This window comes from Ipomoea triloba, chromosome 1 (assembly GCF_003576645.1).
Source record: "Ipomoea triloba cultivar NCNSP0323 chromosome 1, ASM357664v1".
NCBI classification, from domain to species: Eukaryota; Viridiplantae; Streptophyta; class Magnoliopsida; order Solanales; family Convolvulaceae; genus Ipomoea; species Ipomoea triloba.
The window spans coordinates 11,676,353-11,693,115 of NC_044916.1; the positions used below are offsets into that span (position 1 = coordinate 11,676,353).

General features: G+C 33.1%; 2 protein-coding genes across 2 annotated transcripts; both read right to left on the minus strand.

Annotated features, from left to right (window-relative positions):
• Positions 1-520: 520 nt before the first annotated feature.
• Positions 521-4,255, minus strand: LOC116002016 (protein NRT1/ PTR FAMILY 1.1-like). The gene is made up of 4 exons (XM_031242026.1): positions 4,032-4,255; positions 3,726-3,943; positions 2,287-2,840; positions 521-1,453 (listed from the first exon to the last, which is right to left on the minus strand). The coding sequence occupies exons 1-4, from the start codon at positions 4,120-4,122 to the stop codon at positions 553-555; spliced, it is 1,764 nt and encodes a 587-aa protein (XP_031097886.1). The 5' UTR covers positions 4,123-4,255; the 3' UTR covers positions 521-552.
• Positions 4,256-14,358: 10,103 nt separating this feature from the next.
• LOC116029871 (zinc finger BED domain-containing protein RICESLEEPER 2-like) lies at positions 14,359-15,759 on the minus strand. Its single transcript, XM_031271936.1, has one exon. It carries the CDS (start codon positions 15,757-15,759, stop codon positions 14,359-14,361), a length of 1,401 nt encoding a protein of 466 aa, XP_031127796.1.
• Positions 15,760-16,763: the final 1,004 nt, after the last annotated feature.

Genomic DNA, 16,763 nt, shown 5'->3' on the forward strand with positions numbered 1-16,763 from the left:
AGACTAGAAAACTACTTCCATATGAGAGTGCAATTTGGTGTCACTAGACCACAAGGTTTTTTTTTTTTTTTTTTTTTAAATCACCACAAGGTCTTGTTTGAATACAAAATAATTAAAATATAATGTTGAGTATTTACGGCAAATTACAAGATAATATATCTGTGTCTTTTCTTTTTTCTTTTTAATTTTTGTATAATATAATATTCTTGTTTGGTAAATTGTTAAAGATGTCTTTTTCAAAAGAGTTAAGGAGTATATTATTAGTACTCCCAAGTTCTACTCCGTCATTTTTACTCCATGATGTGGCAACACAACTAAAAGTATATGTTATTTTCATTACAAGAGTCCCAGGAAATTTGTAGGGAGTAAAAAATGGAAGTTTACCAAGTATTTTCCTTCTCAAAAGAAGTTTAAACAATCATTTCATATGTCTCTGTCCATCCAATCTATGCTAAATTTAGATGTTAGCAAAAAAAAAGTGTTATTTATTTATAATGTTGTTTGATATTTATAGAGCAAATTAAAGTATATATATATGAATGTTTGATGCTGCTAATGCATAACAGCACCTCCTTCCTTGTTACTATCACTTTCATCATCATCATCATCATCCCAAATCTTAGCATCATCAGAAGATCCAAAAGCCCAGCTACAAAGGAGAAAGTAGAAGAAATTCCCAATAGACAAGAAGCAAAGAACCCAATAGTAGTAATCATAGTGGCCCTTATTGAAGTTATCATCCACCCAGCTAATCTTCCCTCCATGTTTAGAGCAATGATTCACAGCCACCACAATAAGACTAGCCACCAGGTTCCCAAATCCCATCCCTAGTGAGAATAGTGAAACCCCAATGCTAGTCATGTTCTTTGGGAACTGAGAGTAGTAGAATTCTATCTGCCCTATTGCATTGAAAGCCTCCCCTAGCCCGGATAGGCAGTTCTGGAGTATAAGCCACATCCCCGACATGTCCACGAGGCCCAGGGGCTTGTTCTCGAGCCCCTGGCGGATGGCCCTGGCCCGGCGCTCTCGCTCCACCAGGGCCGCGGCCGCCATGGCTAGACATGACAGGACCAGGCCGATCCCCATTCGTTGCCTCAGGCCGAGGCCTCGGGGGTTGTTGGTGCGTTTGGCGATCAGGGGGACGAGGAGGCGGTCGTAGATGGCGACCCAGATTGTGAGGGTGAGGATGCTGAAGACAAAGAATGAGCCTGCAGGGATTTGGAAGTTGCCTATGAAGTGCCTGTCTAGAGTTGTGGCTTGTAGCACTGGGAATGAGTGTTGGCTTATGGTTACTGATATTATTATGCCTGTGGACCATAATGGTAGGACTTTGAACACTGATTTCAGCCCTTCCACTTGCTTCACTGTGCATAGTCTCCTTGGATCTGAAGCTGACCCATCAGGGTTTTGGTCAGTCTCTGGATTTGCAACCAGACAGGCCTTGTTTAAGAACCTGAAAATTAATCCAAAACATTGCATATATGTTTAAGTGATCTTATCAGCCAAGATTTTGGAAAATTTAGGGATTCAATGGGAGTGCTATTACTTATTAGTTAGAATTTAAGATTTAATGAAAGTTATAGTTGGACAACAAGGCAAAGTTACATTCTGGATGACGGGCCATTTAAATTTAACCTACAGGAGGTTACAATACCGAAAGATTGGGTGGGGTTAGACAATATCTAAACGAACGACTATGTAAATCGGTTTTAAAGATAAGCAATTGGATAAATGAGTCCTGAGATGCTAAAACCAGATATATTGAGTCATTGACAAACAATTGACAACATCTACACGAACAACTAGGTAAATTCCTAAATGGATCCAAGTTGTTAATACGGCCAGACACGAACAATCAACAACTAGATAAATGGATTCTCAGCTACTAAGACTAGATATACTATGGGTTAATTGAACAACTAGGTAAATGTTGTCACGGGTTGCTAAGACGGCCATACACAAACACAGGAATAAATGAGAGATAAATAGATCTTAAGCTCCTAAGATTAGATATTGACAAACAACTAACAAGAGATTAATTAGACAACATCCAACGAACAACTAAGATGACTGACACGATTAAAAATGAATTGAACAACCCAATAAATGAACCCTAAGTCCATAAAATTAAATCTATCGACAATCAACTAATTAATTGAATGAAAAAAAGAAGTGGATCACAACTCACAATGCACGTTATTTATCAATCCTCTACTAAAAATTAAACTCAATTAACTTCTTTTTCTTTAATTTTTTGAATTGAGTGTAAAACAAACTCCAACATACCTCACTCTCTCAGACGGCAAAGTGAGTTTTGACCCCTTCTCGCCATAATACCAACAATCACCACACCCCTTTTCCGGCAGGTCTAGGTGCCTATTCTTCCAGGCAGCCACGACCACCTGATAAAACCCCGTCAACAAGCTCTTATTCGGCTTAACCTTAACAAACAACCTGGAACCCACGAGGAACATGACGGCTGCCACCAGCATCAACACCGCCGGCACTCCAAACCCCACCACCCACCCCTTCTCCGTCTGAATATACACAATGACAGTCGCCGCAACAATGATGGATACCCCGACAGAAGCATAGTACCAATTGAAGAATGTCTGCAAGATTCTCTTGTTGTTGGGGTTGTCGGGGTTGTCGAACTGGTCTGCTCCGAAAGCTAGAGAACAGGGGCGGATGCCGCCGGCCCCCACCGCCATGAGCGCCAAGGGTGTGAAGAGAATGGCCAGTTGGCCGGAGTTTGGTTTCTCGCAATTCTCTGATCCTGGGGTGCAGGGTGCCGGCCTTGCGGACTTGAGCAGGGCTGTTAACCATAGTAGAATTATTCCCTACAACATTATTGTACACACCAAAATTATTGTTAATGTTGGATCATCAACTGTGGAAAATCCTGAATTTATTTAGAGATTTTTTTTACAACTTTCCGGAACACCACACCTCAACCTTATTGGGACATTTTTCAAATTTCTAAATAATCAATAAGGTACACGTAGTCAGAAAAAATCTTTTGGACAACAGAAAATTAGACTCTCATATCCTGACTTACGAACTTCTAAAGTGGTAAAAAAGTACTCATAAGAGCAACTACATTGGTTGTGAATTTTATTTTATTTTTGTTATACCCATATAGGAAAAAGAGGAAGGAGGGAGGAAAGCAAAAGAAAAAACAAAATTGACTTGTGCAGAACAGGAAAAATTAAAACCAACTGTTATTTAGGCCTCAGCTAGGTACAGCAGGTGCACGAAAGGCACACCTGCCCGGCGATGTCTTCAAAACTAAGCTGTTAATAGGGGCCCACAAAAATACTATCTTTGCAGGAATAAAAATCCCCAAAAAAATCATCCATCCCACTACTCTGAAAATTATATGTTGATTTTTCCTTCCTCAAAATTTGAGCAAAAAACATTGAAATGATTGCTCTAAAAGTCATTTCCTAACATCATACACACAAAAATTGTTAATGTTGGATCATCAATTGTGGAAAAAATGGCAAATTTTTATCTATTTTTCCACCATCCGAAAGGAAATTGATTTTTTTTTTTTTTGTAACTATTGATACCTTGAGACATTTTTTTAAACCCTTAAAATCTTTGTTTCTGCCCACTTTAAGAACTTAGAAGATAAAAGTTTTTCTAATCATAGACTGAGATCTAATCTAATGTTGTGAGATGTAGCAAGCAATAAATTAAAAGAGAAGGATGGGAGAAATTACAATTAGGCTGGTGAATGTTCCAAGGGAGATGACAAGGTACCGGCCCAGGTAAGAATCAGAAAGAAAAGCTCCAAAAATTGGTGTGAAATACGAAATGGCAACCCACCAGGACATGATATTAGCCCCAAGAACATTATCAAAATGATACTCATTCACCAGGTACAATATCATATTCGCCGCAAGCCCAACAGTTGCAACTCTCTCAAATGTCTCGTTCGCTGCAACAACAATAACAAAAACCATACATTTTTTTAACACAAAATCAAAGTTTGAAAAAACCATAAACTATCATCAGAATATCATCACCTATTACAAAAGGCATAGTTTTCATGCCACCTTTCTTGGCTCTGATCACCTGTGCAGCAGATTCCTTTTCAAGATCCTTCATCTTTTCCATCTTTAACAACACCAGTGGCCGTGGTGATCAAAACAATAACGTTTGATCAACCAGGAATTGAATTAGGAGAATACTAATTAAGAAACTAACACTGTTAGTTCTTGCAGCATCTTCTTTGGTGGGTGGTTAAATAAATAAGCTGGTTGTAGAGGGATTTTTCCATGCCCACAAACTGGACTGTTCTATCTTTCAAAAGATTCAAAATCCGGCTTAAATTCTGCTCGTAAATGCTGCGTAGAGAAACTGTTACATGGCAAACAACATAAATGCTTTGTAATCTCAGAAGAACAGTCTGCTTGTATTGTTGTCTATCCTCATCTTATAACGTTTCTGTCTTATTGGAATTAATTAATTTGAGGAAAAAGATTTGGATTAATATTTTATGCACTACCGATATATAGAGGGGAAGATGCCACATCATTAAAAAACAAAATTAATATTAACGGGTCTTTTTTTACAAAATATCTAAGACTTGTATTGTATTAGGAAATTCTTTTATTTCTAATTAACAAAATATATCTACTCTCGTAAACATATTTATTACTTAATTATTATATATATAATTTCCTACACATTTTTAATTATTAGATACATTATTAGTGATTAACAATATGCCAAGGACCTTGTGGTCTAGTGGCATCAAACTCTTCCCGAGGTGGTGGGTTCGAGCCTTAGTAGAGTCAATAGTAGAGTTAGTAGTATTCAAAAAAAAAAAACAATATTCACGGCCGATGTATTTTGTTAAATTAGTATAAGTAAGAATTGATCGAACTAACTTTCTAAATTACTATATTTATAATTAAGAATTCTATAATTTTTTTTTTAAAAAAAAAACCCATCTAATTTCATGTATCTATCTAAACTCCTAAATCTACTTAAACCCCAATACTATATTTATAATTAAGAATTCTATAATTTTTTTTAAAAAAACAAAAAAAAAAAAACCATCTAATTTCATGTATCTATCTAAACTCCTAAATCTACTTAAACCCCAAAACTCCTAAATTTAAATTACAACTTTAGTCACTATTATAAACAATTGCAACACTCCAAATTAAAGCACGAAACTCATATTGTATAGCCCCCACAATCATAGTATGATACACATAATTTTTTTTTTCTCTATGAATATGCAAGTGAATAAGTGATACACTTATAATTAAATTCACCATTATTTACTAATTCAGTAATTCATCAGGATTACTTTCACTCAATTATGTAGTAATTTCAAAACTGTGATCTTCTTCAGTTTCGACTATATTATAGTCTTTATCCGGGAAAGTAGTCAAGATTAATCTATAAAGAAATATATAAAGGGATTAGAGCACAATTAAAGCCATGTCATCAAGTACCAAAATAGTAAATGGAGAAAACATATGAGAGATGAAAAAATATCATCATTACAATGTTCATCGTTCTGGTTTTTTTTTTTTTTTTGAGAATAACAATGTTCATCGTTCTTATCCACTAACAAAACTATACATATTATGCTCTTAAAATTTAAGACCCAAAAACCCATAAATCAAGTTGCAAACTCAAACCTTTCCACTTTATATTCAAAAGTATAGCTTTTTAGAGTTTACACTTACAATAAATAAATAAATAATTTTCCTAAACATATTTATTACTTAATTACTCCGTATTATATATATAATTTCCTAGACATTTTTAATTATTAGTGATTAACAATATGCATTGCCGATGTATTTTGTTAAATTAGTATAATTAAATCTCTTAATTAACATTAAATTAGTATAAGTAAGAATTGATTGAACTAACTTTCTAAATTACTATATTTATACTACGTAATTAAGAATTCTATAATTTTTTTTTTAAAAAAAAACCATCTAATTTCATGTATCTATCTAAACTCCTAAATCTACTTAAACCCCAAAACTCCTAAGTTTAAATTACAACTTTAGTCACTAATAGAAACAATTGCAACACTCCAAAGCACGAAACTCATATTGTATATGCCCCGCGATCATAGTATGATATACATACTTTTTTTTTTTTTCTCTATGAATATGCCAAGTGATACACTTATAATTAAATTCACAATTATTTACCAATTCATCATGATTGCTTTCACTCAATTGTGTAGTAATTTTAAAACCGTGATCATTTTCAGTTTCGACTATATTATAGTCTTTATCAGGGAAAGTAGTCATTATTAGTCTATAAAGAAATATATAAAGGGATTATAACACAAGTAAAGCCATGAATAGGGGCATATTTTAGGTTAAAGACTATTGGGTCTTAAATTTTAAGAGCATAATATGTATTATTTTGTTTGTGGCTACGAATGATGAACATTGTAAATTTGTAATGACTATATTTTTTCATCTCTCATATGTGTAGTAATTTCAAAACCGTGATCTTTTTCAGTTTCGATTATATTATGGTCTTTATCATGGAAATTAAAGTAGTCATTATAAATATGTAAAGAAATAAATAAAGGGACTAGAACACAAGTAAAGCCATGAATAGGGGCATATTTTAGGTTAAAGACTATTGGGTCTTAAATTTTAAGATCAAAATATGTATAATTTTGTTAGTGGCTACGGCGTGGTAGCCTTGTGGGGCGAGAAAGAGGATTTGGTGGCGCCATGAGTACCAGAGCTTAGGGAAAAATCATCGAGGATCTGGTGGAGCAAAACATGAAAAAGACCAAAAAATTCTTGTCTTGAACGGCCACTTGACGGAAAATCTAAACGTTGGACTAAAAGTGGCAATAGTTAAATAATAGTGGTCACAATGTGGCAAAAATTAATAAAGTCGACTAAAATTAGAAATGCCCCAATAATAGTAGGACCAAAAAAGGAATTTACTCCAATTGTTTCTAATAGTGACTAAGGGTGTGTTTGGAAAGCAAGAAAATGATTTCTGAAAAATGAGTCATTTTCCAAAAGGCAATTTCATTTTCTGTGTTTGGTTGCATCTTGGAAAACTGTCTTTGTGCGTTTGGTTCATTTTCCGGAAAATGAGTAGAATGGTATAATTATATAATTTTTTATTGTATTTAAAATACAAAAATATATAAAATAATAATATTTATATAAAAAAAAAAGAAAAAAAGAACGACTCTGGTTTTCACCGGAACGAAGAGAGGGGTTGTCCCTGGCACGACAGTGATTTTCAGAATCCGAAAAATGACTTCCGAACTTTTTGTTTGGAAGTTGTTTTTTGGAAAAGAGATATGGTTTTCCTTGGTCAACGAAAAATGATTTTCGTTAACCACATTTTCCAGAGGTTGTGAAACACCAAAAGCCCGAAAAATGATTTTCGAAAATCATTTTCCGGGTTACCAAACACACCTTAAGTTGTAATTTAAATTCAGGAGTTTAGGAGTTTAGATAGATATGGGAAATTAGATTATTTTTCTTAATTAAAATTAAATAATTTTTAATTATAAATATAATAAATTTAGAAAGTCAGTTCAATTTTTAATTATACTAATTTAATAATAATTAAGATATTTAATTATACTAATTTAACAAAATACATCCGCAATGCATATTGTTAATCACTAATAATTAATGTATCTCATGGGTAGGAAATTTTTTTTTTTTGAAAATAAAGAAGCTAATTCATTAATCATAGGCTGAAACGTTTACAATAAAGAACGATGGAATGGTCAAACTTTCCTTACAGTTAGACATAGAAACAACTTCTCTAGCATAGAAAACTTGATTCGCAGACTGTTTCACAAATTTGAAGCCGAATTCTTTGAACGAACTTAAAGCTTCTTTAATAATTTGGTCAAACGTACCCAAGACTGACATTTGTTGAATAGTCTTGCACACCACCTGAGTATCTATTTTCATTCTTCTATCCCTTGACAATATCTCATCGCCATTCTTCTATCCATTGACAATATCTCCATCGGGCTGAACTGCATATCATAGTTCATAAGAGTCTTTTTCTCATTGTCATGTTTGTCACCCAGGATGAGATTCACGTACGCTATGACTAGTTTTATCGTTTCACGCATTATGAAAAAAGAACTCGCCAAGTAAACGAGAGGAAGAAACTAGTCAAAACAACGAGAGGAAAAACACAAAAACTGCAAACAAAATTAAACCAATAAAATAAAGCAAAGGGAAACAACAATGCGAAAATAAGAGAGTAACAACCGATAGCGGTGGAGATGGAGGAGAAAACAGTGAATGCAGAAAAGACAATAAAGATGGACGCTACCTGAGGTGGAGATAGCAGCAGGGGAAGACGATTGGACGCCGCCTCCCATGGGTAGGAAATTAGATATATAATAATTAAGTAATAAATATGTTTAGGAAAGAAGATATATTTTGTTGATTAGAAATAAAATTTTTTTTTAATAAAATACAAGTATTAGATATTTTGCAAAAAAAAACCTGGTAAATATTAATTTTATTTTTTAATGATGTGTCATCTTCTCCTTTACCGTTGGTGTATAACATCTATACATCGGCGGTGCATTAAATATTAATTCAAAAGGTTTATTGCTTTTTATATAAATTTTAGTCAAATCTTTTAAATTTGAAATTTTATATTACAATTTTAAAAAATTTCAATAGACACATTATAAGAACTAGTATTTTTACCCGTGCATTGATGGATTTGTTATAATATTTTAAGAATATTTAGATCGATATATATTATAACAACGAATATTATATAGTGCAATTGATGAATATTATATAGTGCAATTGTTTTCTAATGTTATCATTGCTTTAATTCGAGCAAATAATTGTCCAATTATCCGTGTGATGCACTCATGCACATATAAAAAAAATTCAATTCATAACATTTAATTAACATATTATGTGCCTATAAATAAATTGAAAACACATTATTTATTGTATGCAGATATATAATATGTTAATTACATGTGCCTAATTTATTAATTGTAGACACATAATGTAATAAATTATAAATTAATTTGTTATTAAGTAATATTAGTTTATTAGTATATAAATTGTGCAAATTTATACAAATAACAAATATTTTATTATAATTTGTATTTAATTTTTGTGTATTCTAAAATATGTTATAAAATATACTACCCCGTCCCATTTTGGTTGTCTGATTCGTTTAACGAGACTTGACTAGAGTTATTTTTAATCTAATTTTTAATAATATTAAGTTTAACATTAATATATAAAATTTATATATGTAGAAACTACATTAAAAGTACTATTAGACACAAACAATTAAATTTTAAAATAATAAAAAATTACTAAAGAAAATAAGCAATAAAGAAAGAGTTGATTTGACCAATGAATAATAAATAGGACAGGTAAAATAGGACAGAGGGAGTATTAAAGATGGAATGCTTTAATATATATATTATTTATTTGTTTTAATCTTATCCATTCATTAGATATTTTAAATAAAAAAAAACTTTTCTTTTATATTGTATAAGAATTGATGCTCCAAGCTAAGCATTCATAAGAACCACCTTAGCGGTATGGGGCTTGGCCCCCCAACCCCCACCCCACTCCTACCTTCACCTTAAAATATTTTAGTAAATATATAGGTATATATTGATATAATAGGGACAAAATACATTTTTGGCAACCCCTCTAATTTTTAAAAAATAATCTATTATGTTTATATTGAGTGAACTCAAAATATATATTAAAGTTTAAATTCATTAAATAGAAATAAATAAATAAAATAATTAAATTCAATATTTTTCTTTTTATCTTATTTCTTTTATCAAGATTTTAATAATGGGTGGCATCAAGTATCCATTTTATTTTTAAAAATCTCCAAATTTGAGATATATGCTTTAGTTCTATTAGCTATGTTAATTAATTAATTAATGATTTATTGTGTGTTTTAATTATTTATTTACACTTTGAAGATGTACATTTGGTTGTTTAAATAATTAGTTTTGAAATTCTCAAAAATTAATATTGATTGTTTAATTCGTGATCTTGATTTTTGTCTTTTATCTCTAAAATTTTGAAATATTTAGTTAATCAATAAAATGAATATCAATTAATTCTGAAAAAAATTAGATGACAAAATAATTGACAAAACTTTTTATTTGATAAAAATTGACAATTTATATTTAAGTAAGTGGTGTTGTTGTTGTTGTTGAACAATCGACACCCGTGCCAATCATACTCATATAATTATTATATGTATTTCATACTTTATTAGTTATTACACATAGTATAATTATAAATCATTATCAATAATAATTACAATAATGTATGGTATATATAATAATATAGTACGGTTAATTATAATGTCGACTAACACGGTAAATTTTCTCTACTACATTGGCCCCAACTCGAGTTTTCTGGCTCCGGCCCTGTCGGATGTGAAGTTGCAAAAGTAGGATTTTGTTTTTATTAGTAGTATAGATATAGACATATAGTAATAGCTTTGGAGATAGTTTGAGTGGAAAGTTACAAAAGTGGAATTTTGTTTTTATTAGTAGTATAGATTAGTACTATCATATCGTTTGTATACGCGACATTATAGCATTTGATTTCCATATAATTAATAATTAGCACATTATGCTCTTTGTGCTTCATTTGGTTGAGAAAGTAGTTATGAACATATACTACATTGTAACAGAGTCAATAGTACTCAAAAAAATAAAAATAATTAGCACATTAGATATATATTTGAGTCCAATAATAAAGGTAAGTTAATTTTTTTTTTGTTGGGTGAGGATAAAGGTAAGCTAATGGATGCGTATAAGCTAGTAAATCTAATATAGTATTTATTGCGTATACACGATATTATAGCATCTCGATTATTGTTTGGTTGATAGAAATGGAATTATTATGAATATTGATTTCATTATTTGTTTTTATTAGTATTTTTCACCCGTTTGATCCACATAATGAATTTGTTATAATACTTTAAGAATATTTTAATCGATATACAATTATATAAATTGTAACAAAGTCAGTAGTACTCAAAAAAAAAATATAAATTATAACATTGAATATTATATAGTACAATTGAAGAAATGAGTTAATCGATTATGTTTTCTAAAGTTATCCTTGCTTGAATTCGAGTAAATAATTACCCAATTAATAGCCAATGTGTAGATGTATGCATCCGATGCTGAAACTTTGGAGATTTCATATATCAGTGTTTAGGATTTGTATAAATTGGGCAAATTTGCTCATTCTCGAACAACTCAGTTATAGAAATAAATTGCTATCCTAATTCATTTGTATGGAAGATATATTTTCTGTGTAAATATATACCAATATTTTCATCTTCGCACATACAAGGAATAATCAATAAAACACAAAAATGGTGAATATGAACAATATATAAAGAAGAAGCTACTTCAGTCATCCTCTAATGGTCCCTGCATTGCATCTTTTCTTAGCTAGTTAGCTTGTTTAAATGGACACCCTCTTATCTAATTAATGACAATTGACAATGATGATGATCTTTGGATAGTAATTATTCAAATAATAATTATTTAATAGTAATTGTAATAGAATATAGTTTATACCTTAGGAGTTATGAGACTTAAACGGGTTGTAAGGAATGTGATTTTCAATAAAAAAAATTTCTAATCAAATTTTAAATTAAAGTTGTTATTATATTGACTAATAAAACAATAATTAATAAATAATAAATTATAAAAGGGGATAAGATAATGTGTGTCCAACGCCGATTAATCCTTGCGAATTGAGGCCCATATAGTTGAATAGATATAAATGTCTAAAGGACAACATTGAAATTTTTATAATTGCAAGTGTTTTCTCTCTTTAGGTCCCTCTCTCTAGAGCTCTTCCTCTCGCTAGTATTGGGTTCTGTATCGCCAAATTCTGCATTCTTTTTTTTTTTGTTTCCCTGGCAACGTTCGTCAGCCTCATTCTAGCCGTCTTCTAGTTGCCGCAACCATGGACATTGGTCCTTTAGCGAACTGGTGCTCTCTCATTTCTCTTGAGGATGAAAACACCAATAAATCCTTCACTAATCAAGAGCAGGACTCCCGGGAACCAGTGCGCCCAGACAAGAACCCGTGGGTACTTGTTGGTCGTTTCTTAACCGATAAACACATTAAAATTGACATTATGCAATAGGTGATGGCCACCGCGTGGAGAGTGATGATGGGGGTTCGTACCACAGGGGCAGGCGGGGGCAGGTTCCTTTTCGAATTCCCTAATCAGAACGACGCTAAAAGAGTTCTTGATGATAGACCTTGGGCATTTGAGAACAACTCCTTGGTTTGCACTCGTTTGGAGGAAGGTACCCAACCAGACACGACTATCTTGAACAGGCTTAGCTTCCCATCTGGATTTATATTTATGACTTACCATTTGGTTACTCTACTGATATGATTATTAAACATATTGGTAATGTCATTGGCTCTTTTATCAAGTCTTGAAATTGTACTTTTAGGGTGAGGTGCAAAGGATGCTTTCGTGTTAAAACGAATAGATAACTCCTCGAGTATCGTGTCTCGAAGGAGGCAAAGTAGAGGATTACTTAGTTTCTATTTATAAGAATGCATTGTGGTCGTAAGAGTATTTATTGCTCAAGAATTAAGAATCAGATGTTGTGGAAGTACTATCAACTAATGCAAACAATTAAAGAATCAAATCAAGTAAAAAGCTAGGGAGTGAATTGTGCTTAGTTATGATGCTTCATGGTGTGACTATTGCAAGGGAGTATTGATCTACAAAGTTGGTTATTCAAGGGTGTTTGAACTTAATCCCTTTTCACAATTAGTGTACTAAGGCTCCCTAGCATTGGAGTGCTTATTAGGCAACCAAGAGCATTAGAGTCATTTCATCAAACACTTAGACTACAACACTTCCCTACTAACCTAGTTTAAGATCTACATAGGAATCCATGATTGAAATGAGCTTGCATTAACTCTAGTCACTAACATGCCTAGGTCAAAGCCTTAAACATTCAAGAGGTTGGCCAAACCTCAAAGAATTCACACAAAACAACAATCATGAACAAGAATAAGAGTTCCAACTAAAATAGATCAATCTCCACAATTAGGAACTAGAAATCTACACTTAGCATCATAACTTTGCACAATTCAATCTAAGGGTGTGTTTGGAAGTAGGGCTGTGCAGCGGTCGGGTTCGGACGGTTCGGGTGGTCGGAGGCTGCAACCGATCGGATATCGGTTTTGGATTTATAACCCCAAATCGTTTAAAAAATGATGAAAACCGTCGGTTTTGGAGATTTTGATCTCCGACCAACATCCGACTAACCGTCGGTTTAATCGGGTTGATAAAAAAAAATTAATGCAAAAACTAAATTACTTTTAGAGTTTTAGTCCAAACTCTAAACAACCAAACCTCAAAAAACTAAAATACACACAAAATTACATATGAAAACTGAAATAGTGAAATGTCTAAGAGACTAAGACTCTAAAATCTTAATCATTCACAAAAATTTAATTACACCAAAATACAATTCAAATTACAACTGTCATTCACAATTCACAAAGAGCAATTAAACATTTAAACCACAGCAGGTCAGCAACACAGATCCAGCCTCCAAGCCTCCAGCAGTCCAGCCTCAAATCCTCCATTACCTCCAATAGTTGCCTAAATCCTAATCCTCTTCCTAATTATATTCAAAGTTAGAAAAGATGAAAACTTAAAAATGTAGTAAAGTTGCCAAAATATATAGTATATACAATATTACAATATAATAAGTATATTGTTATTAGTAATAACAGAAAGTTAAGATTGGGACAAAGTGTGCTCAGATTGCTTATTTTTCATATTATGTAAGGATTGGGGGAAATTGCCAATGACCTATGGATTGACCACAGTTCATGGCAACATACCAAACCCAATCCAACAAATCCCAGATTTCAGAGTATGGTGGAAGCATCATCACTGCACTGGCAGTTATTACTTATTAAACATTTAAAAAAAAACAGAGAAGAGACTAGAGAGTCAGAGAGATATAGCAGACAGCATCCTTATACAATTATACTTACAACCATTCCAATTTCCAGTGGTTAGTGGATAGTGTGATTCCTCAAACATGGGGCAGTTATTAGCCACTGAGGCTGCAAACTTTCCAGCCAGGGAGTCATCAACTCAACTCATCATTATGTAGAGCCACAGCCACCATGGTTCCATGCTCAGGCAGTCAAGCAGTCAAGCAGTCAAGTACTCAAACATACACAATTTAGTTTTAAACAGCACAAGGCACAACTCACAAGCATAAGCAGAAAACAGTAAAACAGTAAACAAATAAAGATATGAAATAGTTTCAGAGAATTGAAATTTAATTTACTGGTATTGTAGGCAGGGAAGAACCAACTCCAGTACCAACTCCAGTGCAGAACTCAGTTTTCTTTCTGCCTAATTCTCCACTCTCCAATCTTTGTTTTTTTAACTGGGATTTTAACAAAGATTGGAGTCTCCCAACAGAAACTGGATCAGACAAAACAGTAGGGGGAACAGACTGTTCAACAGGAACAGGATCAGATTGGACTGGGAAACTTGTCACATAATCAGCATACAACTCCTTCAAGTCTTTCATAACCTTCTCAAACAAGGACTTGCCATTTTCATCACCATATAATTGATTAAACTGATATGACATGTATTCAATTTTGTCCCTAGGATCCATTATATTTCCATAAAAAATCAGAAAATTCATCTTGTTTGGATCACCCCAGTATTTATCAAACTTGGTCCTCATATTCATTCCCATTGCTTTAACAGAATCAGATTCAGCTCCCACCAGACCAGTAAGTATGCAAGATAAATCAGACACTTCAGAGAAGAATGTGTTAGAAGTTACATACAAAGAACCAGATATCCTAACAGTCATTTCATAAAATGATTTCATAAATTTCACCAACCCTTCTACTGCCTCCCAATTCAAGAAATTAGGAACATTCCCACCCAAATCAGATTTGAAGGAAGGGTCATGATCTTCATACACTTCAAAAACCTTTTGATACAGCAAAGCAGTATGCAGCATCAAATATGTGGAATTCCACCTTGTAGGTACATCAAGAACCAAAGAGTTTTTGGCTTCCACCCCAATTAAGTCAGCAAGCTCTCTAAATTTTTGGAGCCTAGCAGGAGAGTTTCTCATATACCTAACAGAGTCCCTTACCTTCTTAACAGAATCATCAGATTCCTTTAATCCATCTTGCACAACCAGATTAAAGATGTGAGCAATGCATCGCATATGCAAATACTTACACCTTACTGCAGTAGAACCCCAAGACAGCATTTTCTTTTTTAAAAACCCTATGGCAGTATCATTGCTAGAAGCATTATCAACTGTGACAGAAAAAACTGACTTCAACCCCCACTCTAGTAGGCAACTTTCCAGTGCCTTAGCTATGTATTCCCCCTTATGTGAAGAAATAGGGACAAAGGAAATTATTTTTTTCTGTAGCTTCCACTCATTATCTATGAAATGTGCAGTAATGCACATGTAGTTGATTCTTTGTACAGAAGTCCAAGTATCAGTAGTGATACTAACCCTTTGGCAGCTAGTCCTAAAGAAATTCTTCAAATTAACCCTCTCATCAGAATAAATTTTCAGAATATCCCTACTTACTGTCCATCTAGAAGGAATTTTGAACATAGGACAGCAAACAAGAATAAATTTCCTAAAACCTTGACCCTCCACAAACCTAAAAGGTAGCTCATCAACAATAATCATTTCACAAAGAGCTCTCCTAATCAACTTCAGATCAAAAACCTAGGTTCCTAAAACCCCTTCTGCACCTTCAGACTCAGTTAAACCAGAACTAGGGGCAGGAGAGAATGTGAGTAGAGATTGCCTAGTATCCTTAGAGTGAGGATTTTTTAGACAAGTCATAATGTGATTTCTCAAAGAAGAAGTCCCATGTCTTTTGGTCTCAGATTTGTAAGACTTTTTACAGTATATGCACACTGCTGAGACAACAATGTTATCTTTGTTCTTGATTTTTTCAAAGTGATCCCAAACAGGAGATCTGGTTTCAACCTCTTTTCTTTTTTTAGGAACAGATGGAGGCAAAAGCTGCTGAGATGTATCTTTCTCTACAGCTTCTGCTCCCATATCATGTTCTACAGTTTGAGAGGGAGGTTGACTTCCAGACCCACCAACACTTTCCATCTATAACATATAGTAGGAAAGTATTAGTGATCTCATTTCAAAATCTAGAGCATTTCATCATTAAAAAACAATTAAGCATAGTTCAGACATTGCACATTTCATCATGTATGCAGAAATGCAGAATTGCAGATTCCACAATAACACAAGCAATTTAAGGGTCATCTATCCATAAACTTGGCAACTTGCACAATTTCACACTTGCAAGTTACAATTTACAAAACACAAAGAAATCCATAATCAGGCATTCAAGCAAAGTATGCAAATACTTTTTGATGCTCATCATTTATATGGATTTCACATCCCACTAATCCCAGTTAGGGGCTAAGGCTTCCACCAAAACAGACATTCAGATTTCAGGCATTCAAGATTTTAAATGGATTTCAGACTTTCAGTAAGCACAATAACACAAAGAAATCCATAATCATTAATCAGGCATTCAAGATTTCAAGCACAGTAAGAACACAGTCTTACTTTAAAAAAATATAATTCTCATCATTTATATGGATTTCACATCCCACTAATCCCAGTTAGGGGCTATGGCTTCCACCAAAACAGACTTTCAGTAA